Source organism: Myotis davidii, unplaced genomic scaffold (assembly GCF_000327345.1).
Source record: "Myotis davidii unplaced genomic scaffold, ASM32734v1 scaffold309, whole genome shotgun sequence".
Lineage (NCBI taxonomy): Eukaryota > Metazoa > Chordata > Mammalia > Chiroptera > Vespertilionidae > Myotis > Myotis davidii.
This window is the reverse complement of record NW_006383013.1, coordinates 3,363,596-3,380,650: the sequence shown is the minus strand read 5'-3', so window position 1 is coordinate 3,380,650 and position 17,055 is coordinate 3,363,596. Positions and strand designations below refer to the sequence as shown.

At 39.0% G+C, this 17,055-nt stretch overlaps 1 protein-coding gene across 1 annotated transcript in view; it reads left to right on the top strand.

The window, feature by feature from the left end:
- Positions 1-17,055, top strand: part of SPTLC2 (serine palmitoyltransferase long chain base subunit 2) — a 65,082-nt gene that overhangs the window by 19,565 nt on the left and 28,462 nt on the right. The window contains exons 6-9 of the mRNA XM_015558053.1: positions 2,390-2,483; positions 5,393-5,498; positions 6,436-6,655; positions 9,528-9,654. Of these exons, the coding sequence (XP_015413539.1) occupies positions 2,390-2,483; positions 5,393-5,498; positions 6,436-6,655; positions 9,528-9,654 (547 nt within the window). The remainder of the gene's footprint in view (positions 1-2,389; positions 2,484-5,392; positions 5,499-6,435; positions 6,656-9,527; positions 9,655-17,055) is intronic.

Genomic DNA, 17,055 nt, shown 5'->3' with positions numbered 1-17,055 from the left:
ACCTTCCATCCATGCTTTCGTTCAGGCCCTCCGGTCCAGTTTAAGAACCCATGGTGGCCCTCGAGTCAAAAAGTTTGCCCACCTCTGGTTTATGTTGTTCTCTATAATTCACAAATGACTGAGATCATGTGGTATTTATCTTTCTCTGACTGGCTTATTTCACTTAGCATAATGCTCTCCAGTTCCATCCACGCTGTTGCAAAAGGCAAGAGTTCCTTCTTTTTTACAGCAGCATAGTATTCCATTGTGTAGATGTACCACAGTTTTCTAATCCACTCATCTGCTGATGGGCACTTAGGCTGTTTCCAGATCTTAGCTATGGCGAATTGTGCTGCTATGAACATAGGGGTGCATATATCCTTTCTGATTGGTGTTTCTGGTTCTTGGGATATAGTCCTAGAAGTGGGATCACTGGGTCAAATGGGAGTTCCATTTTTAGTTTTTTGAGGAAACTCCATACTGTTCTCCACAGGGGCTGCACCAGTCTGCATTCCCACCAACAGTGCAGAAGGGTTCCTTTTTCTCCGCATCCTCTCCAACACTTGTTGTTTGTTGATTTGTTGATGATAGCCATTCTGACAGGTGTGAGATGATATCACATTGTCGTTTTGATTTGCATTTCTCGTATAATTAGTGACTTTGAGCATGTTTTCATATGTCTTTCGGCTAGATATAGATTTTAAAAACTATTAGTCCATATGGGTATTTCCAACTCCACTTCTCTTCATTTTTAATCTACACATTTTTAATGAGAGAGCTTTTTAAAATCTTAATAATGAAAACTTTACATACAGTAAAAATTTCAGGTGGACAATTGCTATTGCAAGTTCATAAGTATCCATCCAGGAATACTCTTCCTTTTATTCTGGGAGCACGCTGACACTTTCTGCTCCTTCCTTTTTTCATCTATTCGGATATTTTGAAGGCCATTGTTGACAGAGAAAAACCTGTTTCTGAGTTCAGACTTTATAGGTTGGAACCTGCAGGAGATGTGGAAGAGTAAGAACTGGGGAAGAAATAAAAATTCTGAGAGCTTCAGATGTTTCTTGTTGCCTTAACAGAAACCCATGTTTACATGGATTTACAGAAAAACTTGTTCAGAGATTTTAAGGGCAAAACTAAGCCTACACTCTGTGTGATTTTGGGAATCCTATCTAATAATATACAAACATGGTAATTGACCGTACCTTTGCTAGGCCTCCCATTGGCTAATCAGCGCGATATGCAAATTAACCACCAACAAAGACAGCAGCTAATTTGCATACTGCAGGCAGGGTGGGACAGTGCCATCCCGCCTGCCCCGCCGCCATCTGGGCCTGCTATTGGCGACCCGGGGCGGTGGGGCGTGACAGCGCTATCCCGCCTGCCCTGCCGCCATCCGGGCCTGCTATCTGCGACCCGGGGTGGCAGGCGTCCGTGTGCGACCCAACCTGGGGTGGCCAGGTGGTGCAGCAGCAATCTGCCAGGCATCCCATGTGCGACCCAACCCGGGGCGGCTGGGTGGGGCAGCAGCAATTGGCTGGCCCGCCCAGGCATCCCGTGTGTGACCCGACCTGGGGCGGCGCCCCAACCCCCGGATCGACCCTGCCGTGTGCGCAACCTGGGGAGGCGGGGCAGGCACCGAGGGATCAGGCCTGCCCTCATCTACCCAGGGAGCAGGCCTAAGCCAGCAGGTGGTTATCTCCCGAAGGGTCCCAGACTATGAGAGGGCACAAGTGGGGCTGAGGGACACCCCTCCTCCCCCGCCAGTGCACAAACACTGGGCCTCTAGTCCTATATAATAAAGAGCTAATGTGCTAATTAGGCCAAACAGCAGAATGACTGTCAGGAGGACCTTCAGGACACAGCTGGGGCTGCGAGGGCCTACGCTTGCTTGAATTTTCTGCATCGGACCACTAGTTAGATTAATAAGTGGGATTGTTATTGAACTCTGGATGGTTAGGAGTGGGAGGAAGAATGCACTGTTTCCATAAGCATTACTCCCTCAGCTGCCTTCTCCTCCACACACTTTTTCTGTGAGTAAAATAGTACATCATACCAAACTCATGAAATGACATCAAACCAACAAAATTGAAACTCTATGAAGACTATCTGGTATTTCAGATTTTAAGTATAAATAAAAAACCTATTGCTATATATCTGGGTATTTATGTCCATCTCAGGAATGAAGAAGTTAAAAGGCTAGAATTTTGCATCTACTTGTAAATTAATTTTTTGGGGGGAGAAAAACAACTATACTTTTTTCTTACTGAAATTGATAGTTTGCTGTTATACAAGCTTTCCTTAATAGGCTATAATTATTAATGATTTTAGCATTTGATCTTTTGTGTAATGAAACCTCACCTGCCTCCACCCCAGCTTCTTACTTCCTGTGCTTGTGGTTTTGCAGGGTTGCTTGATTCTGAGTGATGAACTGAACCATGCATCACTGGTTCTGGGAGCCCGACTTTCAGGAGCAACCATTCGAGTCTTCAAACACAACAGTGAGTTTGTTGTGGAGGTCTTAGTGTTTAGTATTCCTTGGATTAGTGGCAGTGGTTATATTAATAATAGAAAATATAAGTGAAGATGAAATAGCAACATTTAAAATGTTTTTCTGAACTCTGGCTGGATAGCTCAGTTGGTTAGAGCATTGTCTCTATACACCAAGGTTGTGGGTTTGATTCTCCGGTCAAGCACATACAAGAATCAACCAATGAATGCGTAAATAAGTGGAACAACAAATCTCTCTCCCTCCTCCCTTTGAAAGCCAAAACCTTCTTCCTAAATGAAAATGTGTTGTGTATTATTAAAATATTTATTTGCAATAAAAATGCATAACTTTTGTAGTTAAAACATTCACATGTAGAGAAGAAAGATTACCAACTGTATTTTTAATACCATCTTTTACCAAAGTGAGTACATGTACAAACAAGTCTAGAAGAATATACACCAAAATAGTAGATCTGTGCTCCTGGTTGGAAGGTTAGAAATGGTAATAACTTCCTGCCTTTTGTCTTTGTCTTGTCTAAAATGTTTTACAATAAGAATGATGCAAATAGCATTTTGTTTTATGTAAATGGGACTTATTAAACACCACTGTGGAACCTGCTCTTTCCTTACAACACATTGGGAACTTTGGCAATACATGTGACTCTCCTCCTCCCCTAATGTCAGGGTGGCAGGCAGTGTCTGGAAGTGCCCTTATTCAGACTGTCTCTCAGTTTGGACATCGAGATTGTTTCTAAAATTTTCTAGTAGAAACAGTACTACCTGTTACCCACATTTTTGCTCAATGGTGTGATTAGTGCTTTGGGATGAATTCCTAGCAGTCTTAGAATGCCTGGTTGAAAGGGCACACATATTTTTGTACTTTTCCAAATTGCCTCCAAGCATTGTACAGACTTTTACTCAACAACATGACAGTGACTCACAAGCCGACTTAGGCCATTATGAAACATTTTAAAACTTCCCTTCTCTAATAATCAACATGTTAATTTTATTTCTTTCATTATTAGGTGTCAAGCAACTTTTTATACAGTATTGTGTTTGAATTTCTTTGTAAATTGGCCATTTTCAAATGTTTTCTCTTTTTTACTGATTATAAGAGCCCTTCCTATTTTCTTTGATACTGCATTATTTTTTATGTTACTTTTAACTTTGTTTTTAGTTTCTTGCTGTGCAAACTTATTAAAATGCTTATGTTGTCACATTTATTATCTTGTGACTTGGATTTTATGTTAATACCTTCCATATTTTAAGATAATAGGGTTATTCTCTTATTTTCTTCTGGTAGTTTTGTGGTGTTTTTTATTTACATCTTTATTCTTACATGGGATTTGTGAAGTATAAGAGAGATACTAGATTTTTTCTCCCTAAGTTGATAATATGGTTAAGCATTCTACAGATATTTCCTTTCATCTAAAATTTTGAATCAGTATTTATTTTTCTCCTCTTTTCTGTATGTAAACAGAGGAAACTAAAACAATGACTACATTTTTACTGGCTCTTGCTGATTGCCAGATGCTGCCCTCTGCAGTAGGACTAGCCGCTTCAACACTTCCGAGACAGCATCTCCTGTCTCTGGGTCAGGTAGCAGACAGATTGTGCTCTTACGAATAACTGAAGGTGTTAACACAATCACAATCTACGGCCATCTTATCTGTGTTTGTGGTGTTTTTATTATTTCTCTTTTCTACCAAAGTCCTTTCTATGAAAAGAGCAAAATCATGTAATTTTGTAACACCCTCCTTCAGTGGGGAGCAATAAAGTGTATAAAGTCAGATTTTATGATTGCTTGCCTCCCACCCTTGTTAAATATACTGCAGACTTCATGTTACAGTTTTCCTGAGGTGTTTTTTTTTTGTTGTTGTTGTTGTTATTTTGTTTGTTTGTTTTGAGCAGGGTTTCTTAAGGGCAGTGTTTCAGGGCAAAAAAATTTAAATAAGAAGTCGATAGTGGCAGCAAAAATGGTCTTCAAAGTGTTTATCTTTAACAGGAAAATTATGACTTTCATTAGTGGTAGTACTAGCCACGTTGTTTCCTAGACCTGCTAACCATATTAAGAACCAACAGAGCCACAAGAACTTGGTTGTGTACAGATAGCAGATCAAATCAAACAGAAACAATCTCAACTGATTGCCATGCTTGCTTAACACGGAGATTCATGCATTTAGGAATTTATTCTATAGCACTAACCAGACTACTGTATTTTTAACCCACTACTAAGATAAAGTTATTCAACAAGCATTTATGAAGAACATCTTCTGTGAAAGGAAATGGGCATGTACTTTGAAGTTTTTCCCCATATTTGACTTTTAGGAGGTGTATGTATTTACAGTGGGGCCTTGACTTACCAGTGTCCCGACTAACGAGTTTTTTGAGATACCAGCTGTCTCTCAGCCGATTTTTTGCATTGAGTTGATAGAGTAATTTGAGTTAACGAGCTCCTTAACGAGTTCAGTCTCGGAACAAATTAAACTTGTAAGTCAAGGCCCCACTGTATAGTGGTTTCCATACTCTTGCTCAGTCTTCTTTATGCATTATTTCTGAATGACTCACTAAGATACAGTTGATTTTATAAATACAAAAAAAGCTAACTGAATGGCCAGGTATTTAACATGAAACATTGGTAATTTCATAAGCCTGCTAACCACCTGACTCAACTGTGCCACAGTCATTTGTTGAGTTTCTGTGACTTTGAACATTTGTTACATTTCAGATGAGATTTTAATTCAAGATAGCAGTAGCTCACTCATTTTGCTCCATCTTTTTCTGCCCTGTTCTGACTTTGTTACCGTCCTTTGCTGTCTGAGACAGTCTTCCTAAATAAGAAATGTTTATTTGCATTTCTGGAATAAAGTTAGGAAAGAGGAAAGTACTTTATGCTGACATCTTTTTGTGTGTGCTATAGACATGCAGAGCCTAGAGAAGCTATTGAAAGATGCCATTGTCTGTGGTCAGCCTCGGACACGAAGGCCCTGGAAGAAGATTCTAATCCTTGTGGAGGGAATATATAGGTAATCCTGCTTTATGATTCTAATTTTTCTGATTTGGTTCCATGAAGTCTTAGAATTTTTCAGCCTCACTTCATTTTCAAGGGAACACTAATTATACCCCTCTGGAAACTAAGGAGAAAGTGTTTTTGACTTGTTAAAGTACCTGGAAGCAGAGTTAGCTCTAGGACAAAAGTCTTTTTGTCTGGCTTTTAATCTTTCCATTATGCTACATGGTCCTTAAATCTCCCTTCTATTTGGATCCTTTATTTTTCTGTTTATAGAGGGAATTTGTATATAGGTCAAGAATTGAAATATGTTTTCTAATATGTCAAAACAAGTTACACACCATTTAATGTTAAGAAATTTTTATTTTATCTATTTGCAGCCCTTCCACTTATTTTCTTACCTCCTAATGTTTTTTAATTCTTTCTGTAGAATTTCAATTGCATACCTATGTGATGCAGAGTCTAACATTGCCTATAATTACAAGCTTTAGAAGAATCTGCTATGACTTTTATTCCACTGTAGTGAATTAAGATTTGCCCTGACCTGTTTGGCTCAGTGGATAGAGCATCGGCCTGTGGACTGCATGGTCCTGGGTTCGATTCCGGTCAAGGGCATGTACCTTGGTTGCAGGCACATCCCCGGTGGGGGGTGTGCAGGAGGCAGCTGATCGATGTTCCTCTCTCATCGATGTTTCTAACTCTCTATCCTTCTCCCTTCCTCTCTGTAAAAAATCAATAAAATAATATATTTTTAAAAAGATTGTGTTCTAGTACTTGTTTTAAAAGATCCAGTCTAGCCATGGCATCATTTGATTTTGCCAGTTTAAAACCACAGGCAGAGTTGTTAGACTATTTCAAAAAGCAGTAAAATTCAGAAATTAATAAAGTGGCCAGCTCCTAATTTTGAGAGTTAAGAAGTCTCAGTGTATGTATTGTTTACTCTGTTTTGCCAGCATGGAGGGATCCATTGTTCGCCTTCCTGAGGTGATTGCCCTTAAGAAGAAATACAAGGCGTACCTGTATCTTGATGAAGCCCACAGCATTGGGGCTCTGGGCCCTGCGGGACGAGGTGTGGTAGATTACTTTGGCCTGGATCCTGAGGATGTGGACGTTATGATGGGAACATTTACCAAGAGCTTTGGTGCTTCTGGAGGATACATTGGAGGGAAGAAGGTAAATGGGCTGTGATTATTGAGCAGTGAAGAATAAAGGCACTGGCTACTAGGTTTGGTAAGTCATGTCTAATAGCTTCCAAACTGGGATGTGAGATCCTGAATTTGTGGCTTAGGCTCATGGTGCCAGCGGGTTCACACTTCAGCTGCCTGGTGAGTGACTGAGGCATTGAAGGCTGGTTCTGTTCATTGTTTGTTGTTTTCTTCTTTGAGCTTCGTTCTAAACTACATGCTGGTTTGAGATATAGAATACCCTCTTGTATGAAAGAACACACAGTGGTGCTGCCTGTTCGCCACACTCTTTTGCTGGGTTTGAGTTGTGCTCAGTTTTAAAGTAGTAGGGTTGTCATGGGAGCTGATGGGAATAAAAGGCCAAGTTCTTTGCCCTTAGACTTAAATGCATCTCTGGTGAACATAAAGACAGGAAGAAAAATGATTATTTTGTTAGCTCTGGTGTATTGTAAGGCTTTGTTTTTTATTTTGTTTTGTGGGTTTTGTGTTTTTGGTTTTTCAATTTAAAAATCATATACTGACCTCTAAGCCATTTGAGGCGTGTGGCATGGTAAAAATGTTTGGGCCTAAACTGGCAGTCAGACATCCCTCTGGCAGCCCGGGAGCCCTCAGGGATGTCCATTTGCCAGTGGGGAGCAGGCCTAAGCTGCAGTCGGACATCCTTAGCGCTGCTGAGGAGGTGGGAGAGGCTTCCACCACCACTGCCGTACTGGCAGCTGGCAGCCTGGATTGTGGCTGAGCAGAGCTCCCCCCTGTGGGAGCGCACTGACCACCAGGGGGCAGCTCCTGCATTGAGCGTCTGCCCCCTGGTGGTCAGTGTGTGTCATAGTGACCAGTCATTCCCGGATTCCCAGTCATTCTTACGGAAGCTCCCAGCCTCCCCTTTTTTTCTTTTTTTCTTTTTTTTTATTCTGGAATTTATTTACCTTCTATAATTGAAACTTTGTAGCCTTGAGAGGAGCTCAAAGATGGCCATGGCTGGCGGGAGGGAAAGCCTCCTGCTCGCTCCAGCTCCATGGCCATGTCCGCTGAAAGCAAGTATCTGGGGTTTATTTATCTTCTATAATTGAAACTTTGTTGCTTTGAGTGGAGCTCAGAGCCCGCCGCGGCAGACAGGAAGTTGGCTTCCTCCATCATTGGGGCAACCAAGCCTCCTGCTTGCTCCAGCTCCGTGGCTGCTGGCCACCATCTTGGTTGGGTTAATTTGCATATAGTTGCTCTGATTGGCTGGTGGGCGTGGCTTAAGGCATAGCAAAGGTACAGTTTGCATGTTTGTCTTTTATTAGTGTAGATATGCTTCATCCAGAATAGGCAGATCATAGAGATAGAAAGTAAATTGGTGGTTGCCAGGGGTTGAGGAGCTGGGGGAAGTGGAAAGTGACTGCTAATGGGTGTGAGGTTTTTTTAAGGTAATGAAAATGTTCTAAAATTAGGTAGTGATGAAAGTTGTATAGTTCTGTGAATATACTAAAAAACACCGAATTGTACACATTGAAAAAGTGAATTCTATCATATGTGAATTATATCTCATTAAAACTGTTACTTTGCCCTAGCCAGTTTGGCTCAGTGGATATAGTGTTGGCCTGCAGACTGAAGGGTCCCAGGTTTGATTCCCGTCAAGGGCACGTACCTAGGTTGCAGGCTTGATCCCCCGCATGATCGGAGCTCCTTTGGGCAGCAACCAATCGATGTGTCTCTCAAATCAGATTTTCTCTCTCTGTCTCTCCCCCTTCCCTTCCACTCTCTTTAAAAATCAATGGACAAATATCCTTGGGTAAGGAATAACAAAAAAACAAACAAAAAAATGCTGTTTAAAAACTGCAGTTTTAGGGAAAAAACAGTGTATGTTAAGTATTTGTAGCATATAGTTGGTAATTGTAAATTTCTTTAATTCCTCTTTAATACTTTGGAAATCTTAAAGCATGGATTTTTCTCTTAATAATTGATTGCCCTTTAGAGAAAATCTATTATCAGTGGTTTTAGTCCAGTTTGGTAGATTTTTTACCTTGAGTTTTGATAATGGGACCAGACTACTTTGGAGAGTTGATTGCCTTTTGGTAAGATTTATTGCTAAATCAAAGGACAGAAAATAATACTCTGGGAGGTATTTTAGGTACATTATATTTATGTTATTGTGGGTTTTATATAATTTTGCATAATTTTGAAGTGATACACTATTAAAAAGCCACATTATGTGTCTTCTTGATTCTGGTACATTAGCTTTTTTGTGTGAATGTTTAAAGACTTAGTGAAGTTAGAAGGTATCAGTGATTGGGGATAGACAACTGATTTCTTTGAAAATCTTGTATCGTATATACAGGGTTTTTCTTTATTCTTTATTGCAGGCTTTAGTGTTCTGTGAAAGACCCAGGGAATTTCTGCCACATATAATTTTATAAATATGTATGTGGAGGATATTGAATGCCTTTAAAATTGATTTAGAGAATTGTTTTTCTCTGATTTAGGAGTGTACGGAGGGCTTTGAAGATGTGGGATAAGATGCAGATGATATTTTCTTTAATACTTACAAGTAAACCACTTGTCCAAAAGTAATATAAACACTTTCTTGTTGAATTCTGCATTGTAGATCTATTTATATCATTAAGTGATACGCTGTCCAAATTTAGAGGGTTTCTTTAAAACTACTTTCTCATTCTGTGTGGCAGGTTTAAAAAATAAAACAAAGTGTAAGGATGTTGCCATGTGTCCAACCTAGTTGGTTGTCCTTGCCTCTCAGATTAGTGTCCCTATTCCAATCTGCTGAAGGGAGGAGGAGCCTGCTTCCTCCTGGAAGGTAGGCAGTGACATTGCCGGTGAACCCAAACATTGCCTCTGATGCCTTGCTTCTGTGAACTCCCCAGGAGCTGATAGACTATCTGCGAACACATTCTCATAGTGCAGTGTATGCCACGTCACTGTCACCGCCTGTTGTGCAGCAGATCATCACCTCGATGAAGTGCATCATGGGGAAGGATGGCACCACCCTTGGTAAGTAGTTCTTTCCTTGGAAAATGTCCTGGCCTCTGTAAATATTTAGCAACCAAACAAAGGTTTGTTCTAGAGCTTTTTGCCTAAAATGAGGAGCCAGGTACCCTAATCAGCAAGCTGGCAGGTGTGTGAGGCCTTGGTTTCTATGGACACTCTTCAGTGTTTGATACCCATGCCATGAGAACTAGTCTGGCTTGCTTCCTTTTGAATTTTATTCTCTACCGGTGGTGAGACTTTAATCTAACAATCCTCCCTACCCTTATTAATCACAGGAAATAAGTCTTTAGGATCTTTCTTGAATTGCACAATTTTATGTGAAAATAAAATTCACTATATAGTGATATTTCATTCCCATGGTATTTAAAAGCTGCTGTTTTCATGAATTAGTGTCCTTGACTTGGTGCCTTGAAAAGAGTTTGTAATTTAACATACAGTAGCAAATATAGGTCATCCTGAATTTGTTTATTCTGTCTTTGGTGGAATTTGTAGAGTAGGTGCCCTAACTTAAAATACTAAAATGAACAATCAAGTGTGCGTTTGCTTTCAATCGTTCACTTTTATTCTGCATCCCTAGGAGGCAGTGTTAACTGCAGAAAAGTTACAATGAAAGGGGAGCAGGTGGATTTTTGTTTTGTTTTTTCTCTTTTAAAAGTATTTTAATTGAAGAGCCATACATTAATTGTGCATGTTGGTTTTTTAATGCTTCTAAAATCATTTTTACTGTCATAAAAGATCTCACATTCTCAGCCTTGAGCTCTAGACTTTTTAGTTAAATAACACTATAGTAAGATTAATTTGGTTTGCATTGAAAAACAAGAAAGAAGTGATATGTCTGATTTTGATTTATTTAAACATGTTTTCTTAAGTCAGAATTTTACCTTAATATTACGTTAAATTCTGATCTGTGATACATGCTTGTTATCTTTAATGAGAGATTTTTGGAAATAGATTTTTGAAGTGTTGATCATTTTCAATTTCATGAATTGATTACTGGAGAAAAAACATTTCATTATTGTTGTGAACACAGCATGGAGCCTTGAGCTTAGCTCCCTCTTAACAGTCATAATGTTATCTTCTCTCCTCTCCACATGGTGTTATGGAAATAGTGTGCTTTGATCTGAGATACAATGATATATCTATTTATCTATATAGCTAGCACTTATCAAGCTACTTCGCATAGGTGCATCAACCTTATTGATTCAGCAGACAGCTTTAGACAACTAAAAAAATGGACGGCTAACAGCTATCAAAGTTAACTTTGGATAATTTATTTGCCCTAACCCCAGAGCGTGAATCTGTGATGCTGACCTCTGGATAAGGATAAGTGACTTTTCTGTACTAAATAATGAAATCTAGGTGGTGAGAAAATGAAATATGGTAATTAGATATAGGCTTTGGGTTAGCATTCGTTTTCCAGTTTATTGCCTCTCTAACCACCCCCCTCCCCCAAGCTTAGTGGCATGAAACAACAGCCATCTTATTACGCTCACAGATTCTGCGGGTCAGGAGTTCGGTCAGAACACAGCAGGGATGGCTTGTCTTTGCTCCACAATATCTGGGGCTTAAGCTTGGAAGACTCAAGCCACTGGGTTAGACTCAGATGGCTGGGGGCTGGGATCATTTGAAGGGTTCCACACTCACATGTCACCTGGGCTGGAGTGACTAGAAGGCTGGGCCCAGCTGAGGCTCTTGACCAGAGCACCTTCACATGTCCTCATCATGTGGCATGGGTTCTTCATAGCATGATGTCTAGGGTATCCAGAGAGGATGCTTCAGCAAGCAAGTGTTCCAAGGAACCTGCTGCAACCCCCGTGACCTTTTCTGATCTGTTATTATGAGCAGGTGACTAAGGCCAGCCCAGATTGCAGGACGTGGGAAATCACACTCCATCTCAAATGGGAGGTGGATCAAAGAATTTACAACCATTTTAAAAAATTGCCACTACCAGCTTTTAAATAATATATTTTTAAAATTACTCCCTAAAGCTTTTCTTTATTGTTATCTTTATTACAGATGTCCTGTTACCCTCCTTTACCCTCCTTCACCCAGCCACCACCCTCTTCACTAAAATTTTAAATTAGTATGACAAACTTCTGTTGCCTACATTGTTTCTCTGCCAAAATACAGGATAATAAAAATCTAACCAAAAGTAGACTTACATATCATTTTTCATAAAGCCTTTTAACTAATCTTAATTTGGCCTGATTTATTTTATTTTTGAGTGCATTAGGTAATGCTTATTTTTATGGCACCACTGAAAGCATCTTTTTATTGTCCTTGTAGGAAAAGAGCTGTGAACCATGCATGAACCTCTTTACTATGTCTTAAGGTGGCCTTAAAAAGAGGCATCTCCAATTAATTACCTGAGTGTGATTTTACAATAGAATGGCCTGCTTTAAGAGAAAGTTAATCTCTGATGTTCAGGACATGGCATTTCATTGATCTCACAAACGTTGAGTATCTCACTAAGTATTAGAGGGTGTGAATCAGAATCCACAGGAAATGGGCATACAAGCAGATCATTTAAGTGACGTATATACTTGGGGAGTATTGGGAATTCAGGGGATAGTGAGTTGTTGATTAGTCCTAGAGACTAGTGCTGCATAGAAAATTTGAAGTTTTATTAATCATAACATATGCTGTGTGTTAGCAAGTGGTAAGTACTTTGGGGAAAAGGTAAGCCAGGATGGTGGGCGATCAGGAGTTCTGGGGACCAGTTTGCAATTTTAATTAGGGTGGTCATTGAAAGGGTAGGATTTTAGCAAGGACTTGAAGGTGAAGCTTTAGCCCTGAAAATCCAGGGATAGAAGGTCCTCAGATGGAGGCTACTCTTTCCTGTACTTTGATGCTTTTACTCTGTGTTCAGGAATAGCAAGGAGGCCACTATGGCCAGAGCATAATAGTACAGGTGAGTGAGTGAGGTGAGGGTAGAGGTTGTGCAGAGTGTAGAAGTTCCAGCAGGGGGCAGTCTTACCTTGTAAAAGTATTAAGTTGATACAAAAACAGACACAGTTTTTGGTAATACAAGGATGAGTGTAATACAGTATTAGGATAATGCTGTTTTAGAAAGATGGAGACTTTACTAAAAATGAGCTTTCAGTTAATAGGCAGTATTATTGGGCAGAAACACCAAAAGCCTATTGGTCGGTTGGAGTAGATAGGCTTAGGGATTTCACTGTATATGAGTTACCAAAGCTGAATGTATGAAAGTTGACTAACACTTTACTAAATTTTTTCCAAGTATATGTCATCTCCCCTATCAGATTATAAATTCTTTGAGGGCAGGGACCCATGTCTTGCTTCTTCTTTGTATCTTTTCTTCTTCTTTTTTTTGGGGGGGGGGGGGGTTATCCTCAATAGAGGATATTCTTGTCATTGATTTTTTTTTTTTTTTTTTGAGAGTGGAAGGGAGGTGGAGAGACAGAGAGAGAAACACTGATGTGAGACACACCGATTGGTTCTCTCCCATACTCTGACCTGAGCTAGAGATCCAGCCTCCAACTGAGGTTTATGCACTTGATTGGAATCAAACCGGAACCCTTCAGTCCGCAGACCGACACTCTATCCACTGAGCCAAACTGGCCAGGGCTCCTTTGCATCTTAAATAGTGCTTATTTCAAGACCTTAGAGTCAATAATTGACTTCATTGTTCTTAAAATTATTATCTCTCTTCCCCAAGTAGAATGAAAATTGGGAGTTTGGGCCACCTTTTGTTTCTTCTGTTTAGAGCTGTGTTTGGCATATAGTAGGCATGCAGTAACTATTTGGTGAATGATTAAATGAATAATCTTTTGGTGACTTGAAGAGAGGCAATATGACTTTTTGACCTACGATTTAGTCCTTTATTATATTCTTAAACTCTGAGAAGAACTCTGTACACCTAAAGAGGATAACATTAATCATTCACTCTTTCAGGATTATTTCTGAATTAAAGCCTCATGTATACTGAACAATGTGACTTGGAAAAAATATACAATAGACTTATGATTGATAATTTGTTTTTTTAATATAAATGCAATATTTGATTTGATGCTATTACAGATTTTCTTTTAGTGAGAAAATCTTCATACTCTTATGATACAGTTGGTTTGGCCTTTACTATCTGAGCCAGGTCCTCTTGTAACCAGAAGCAACTATTTATAAGCTAGGTTTCAGAGCCAGGGAAGCATTTGCTCCATTTTAACTTGCAGATTTTGTATCTCATTAATGATATAGATATAGAAACTAACCCTTGGAAGAACATTAAAAATCAAATTTGAGAAGCTAAACTTAGTTTTTTATAAAAAGGACTTACAGGTAACTATAAAGCAGGTTAGACTTTAATTAAAATATAAATACTTGCTTGTCATTAAATACTTCAGTTGATTTTAGGGTTGTCTATTAATGTCTATTTTATTCCAAGCAAAGACATGACTTGTGTGAGATTGTAGAATTTATGGCACTGTATGTCCTTCACATTTAGTGGCTACTATTCTCTCTTTATGGGCTTCATATGATTTTCATCTTTTTGCCCCCAACCAGAGTTAGTGGATCTGAAATAGTTGTTTCGTAATGATAATACTTAATGAGCTATGAAATACAAAACAAGTCTTTCATTTAAGGTGAAGTCAAAACTAAAATATGACTTGAGATCTAGGGGATTAAAAAATGAGAAAATACTTAGCCTTTACACTTGAGAAACTTTCCTTTGTTTAACACACATGTAGTGAAATAATATTGGTTTTAATTAGTTTCTAGTGTTTAGGGCCAGTTAGAGCTAATCATTCAAGGTTTAGCTATGGTTATAAACCAGATGTAAATATCAAAAATCTTTACAGTGTAAAAGTAGCCACAAGAAGGCTGGAGATGTCGAAAGTAGGGAGAGGGAGGTGAGGGCGTACAAGTGTGTCAGTTTCTGTCATCATTGTTGGAAAGTTAGTAGATACTACCAACTTTATAAATAACACATTTTGAAGTTAAGAAATAGTCTTTAAATTTATGAAGTTATGTAATCAGCCACAAGAAGACTTAAAAATAGTAATATTTATTATAAGATTGGTTGTGGTTAGTGGAGCCAACATGGAAAGTGATCGAAGTACAAATGCATACCATGTAGGTGGAACAAGAAGCAGAGGTGTTAAGTGTATTGCTTAGCGTTGTGGTGCTAGCTACCAGAAAAGCCAAAAACAGAACCTGGAGCCACTTACTGGTCAGAGGGGGGAGACTTCTATTTTTTAGTTAATACTCTACACTACTCGAATTTTATGTAGTTTTAAAACTGTTGTATTTTTAGATTCTAAAGCACATTTATAACGTATGGAAATAAGTCCTGCTTATAAGATTGAAAGTAAGGCCTAAACATATACACAAATAGTATATAGTTGATTATTAATAAATGTTTTCATTTTTTTTGTGTGGGAAGACATGTTACTCTTTGGGGACTAGAGTAGAGCCTTCAGAAAAGCTGCAGCTTACAAGGGAAGTTGAGATCTGTTCCCTACCTACTTTGTAAATTCTCCTTTCTCCTTCTTCCCTACCTTTTCCACATTTACTCTCCAGTTCCTGTCCTTTTCCCAAAGAAGAGAGGGACATGTGACTAGGAACCAAAATAGGTTGACAATGGGTGGAGATTGTGCTGCTCATGTGCTTGTATCTTGAGTGGGTATATTGAGTTAGAACAGGCTGGTGGAGAGAAAAAAATGAAGCCTAGGAAATTCTGACCAATTCCTTTAGACATTTGAAGTTCTAGCTTTTACTTCTCACATTACTAATCCAAGTCCAGTAATGGAAATGTAGCTGTAAGGTCTGTTTATGAATCAAGGCAAATTGTCTGACCAAAGCAACTAAAGTTGTGCTTGTCCATTTTCCAGAGCTTTGCTTTGATGTGTTTTATTTCTGGCTAAAGATATAGTTAATAAAATGTGTCCAGCTTAGTGTCTGACATTTAGTATAAGCCTTTCAGTAATTTTGCTGAATGAATGAGTGCACACATGATCCAGAGATAACTAACTAGAAAATGAGTGGGTTCTTGTATAGTAGAATGTTAAGCCAGAATGGCGAAATTATGGAATAAAGCTAGATAGGAATCTTTTACTAGATCAATGATGACAAAAAACTTTCTAGAAAATTACTTTTAGTACTTCATTTTGAAAGGAATTGGGCCCATTTAGCAATGTTGGTATAGGAGGAAAAAGACTTTGGGCAGATTGAGGTATAATTAAAATTAGGTTTGGCTTGCCCTGACCGGTTTGGTTCAGTGGATAGAGCATCGGCCTGCGGACTGAAGGGTCCCAGGTTCGATTCTGGTTAAGGGCATGTACCTTGGTTGCCAGCACATCCCCAGTAGGGAATGTGCAGGAAGCAGCTGGATTGATGTTTCTAACTCTCTATCACTCTCCTTCTCCCTTCCTCTCTGTAAAAAAATCAATAAAATATATTTTAAAAAAAATTAGGTTTGGCTCATTTGCCTTAATTCCTATAATAGACTTGTTAATGAGATATTGAATGATCACCTTGAGAAGCCCAGGAACTGTCAAAAACAAATTTAAGAGAACTGAAAAACTTAAAGGAAAACCAAACAACCACAAAACAACCTTCCAGGATTCCCATGCTAGACGGGCAGAACTGTTCAAGAAAACAGTGTTTTGGGGGTTGGGGTTATAAAGAGAATTTCCTGCTTCTCTGCAGGAGGCTAACAGCTTCTAACATCAACTTGTTATGCTTGGCAGGTGGAATTTTCCTTTGGCTGGGCCTGGGTACTCCCCTCTCTAAACCCTGTGCTTTCTGAGTCCAGGAATGTTTGGGTTTCACTTTTTCTTTATTTATCTGTTTACGTAATTTGTTCATGTTACTATTAGAAATTCATCTAAATAAAAGTGACGTTTTCTAGTAAACACAGTTTTATGTTAGCCATGGTATGTTTAGAGGTGTATCTGAGGGTCAGGCTAGATCCCTCCTGTCTTATAATTTACTACCTAGAACACCGTTAAAAAATATTCAATTTCACATTAATCAAACATTAATTAAACCTACTCTGTATCCTGTGGTGGGTATGTTCTTTAGGAGTTGAACAGTGCATACTTCTTGCCTAGTCTAGTGGTAGGGGTTGGATTCCAGGGAAGCATTGATCTCAGAGCCTTAGATAAATTCTTCCTTCGATCAGCTTCCTTTTTTCTCAGTTTCCTTTCTCTCTCACCCACCCACTCCCCAAAACCTTAAACTTCCTTAAAGTTAGCTAATTTTTTGAAGCAAACTCAGATCTTCTATTTCTTATCAACCTTTCTATGTGGATTTTTTTTCTTACACAATCTCACTGTACTAAATTACTAGCAATCAAAGAAAAAGAAACATTTTCTTTTGTAAAGTAGTCTCATTATCATCTAGATCAGTGGTCGGCAAACTGCAGCTCGGCATACTGCGGCT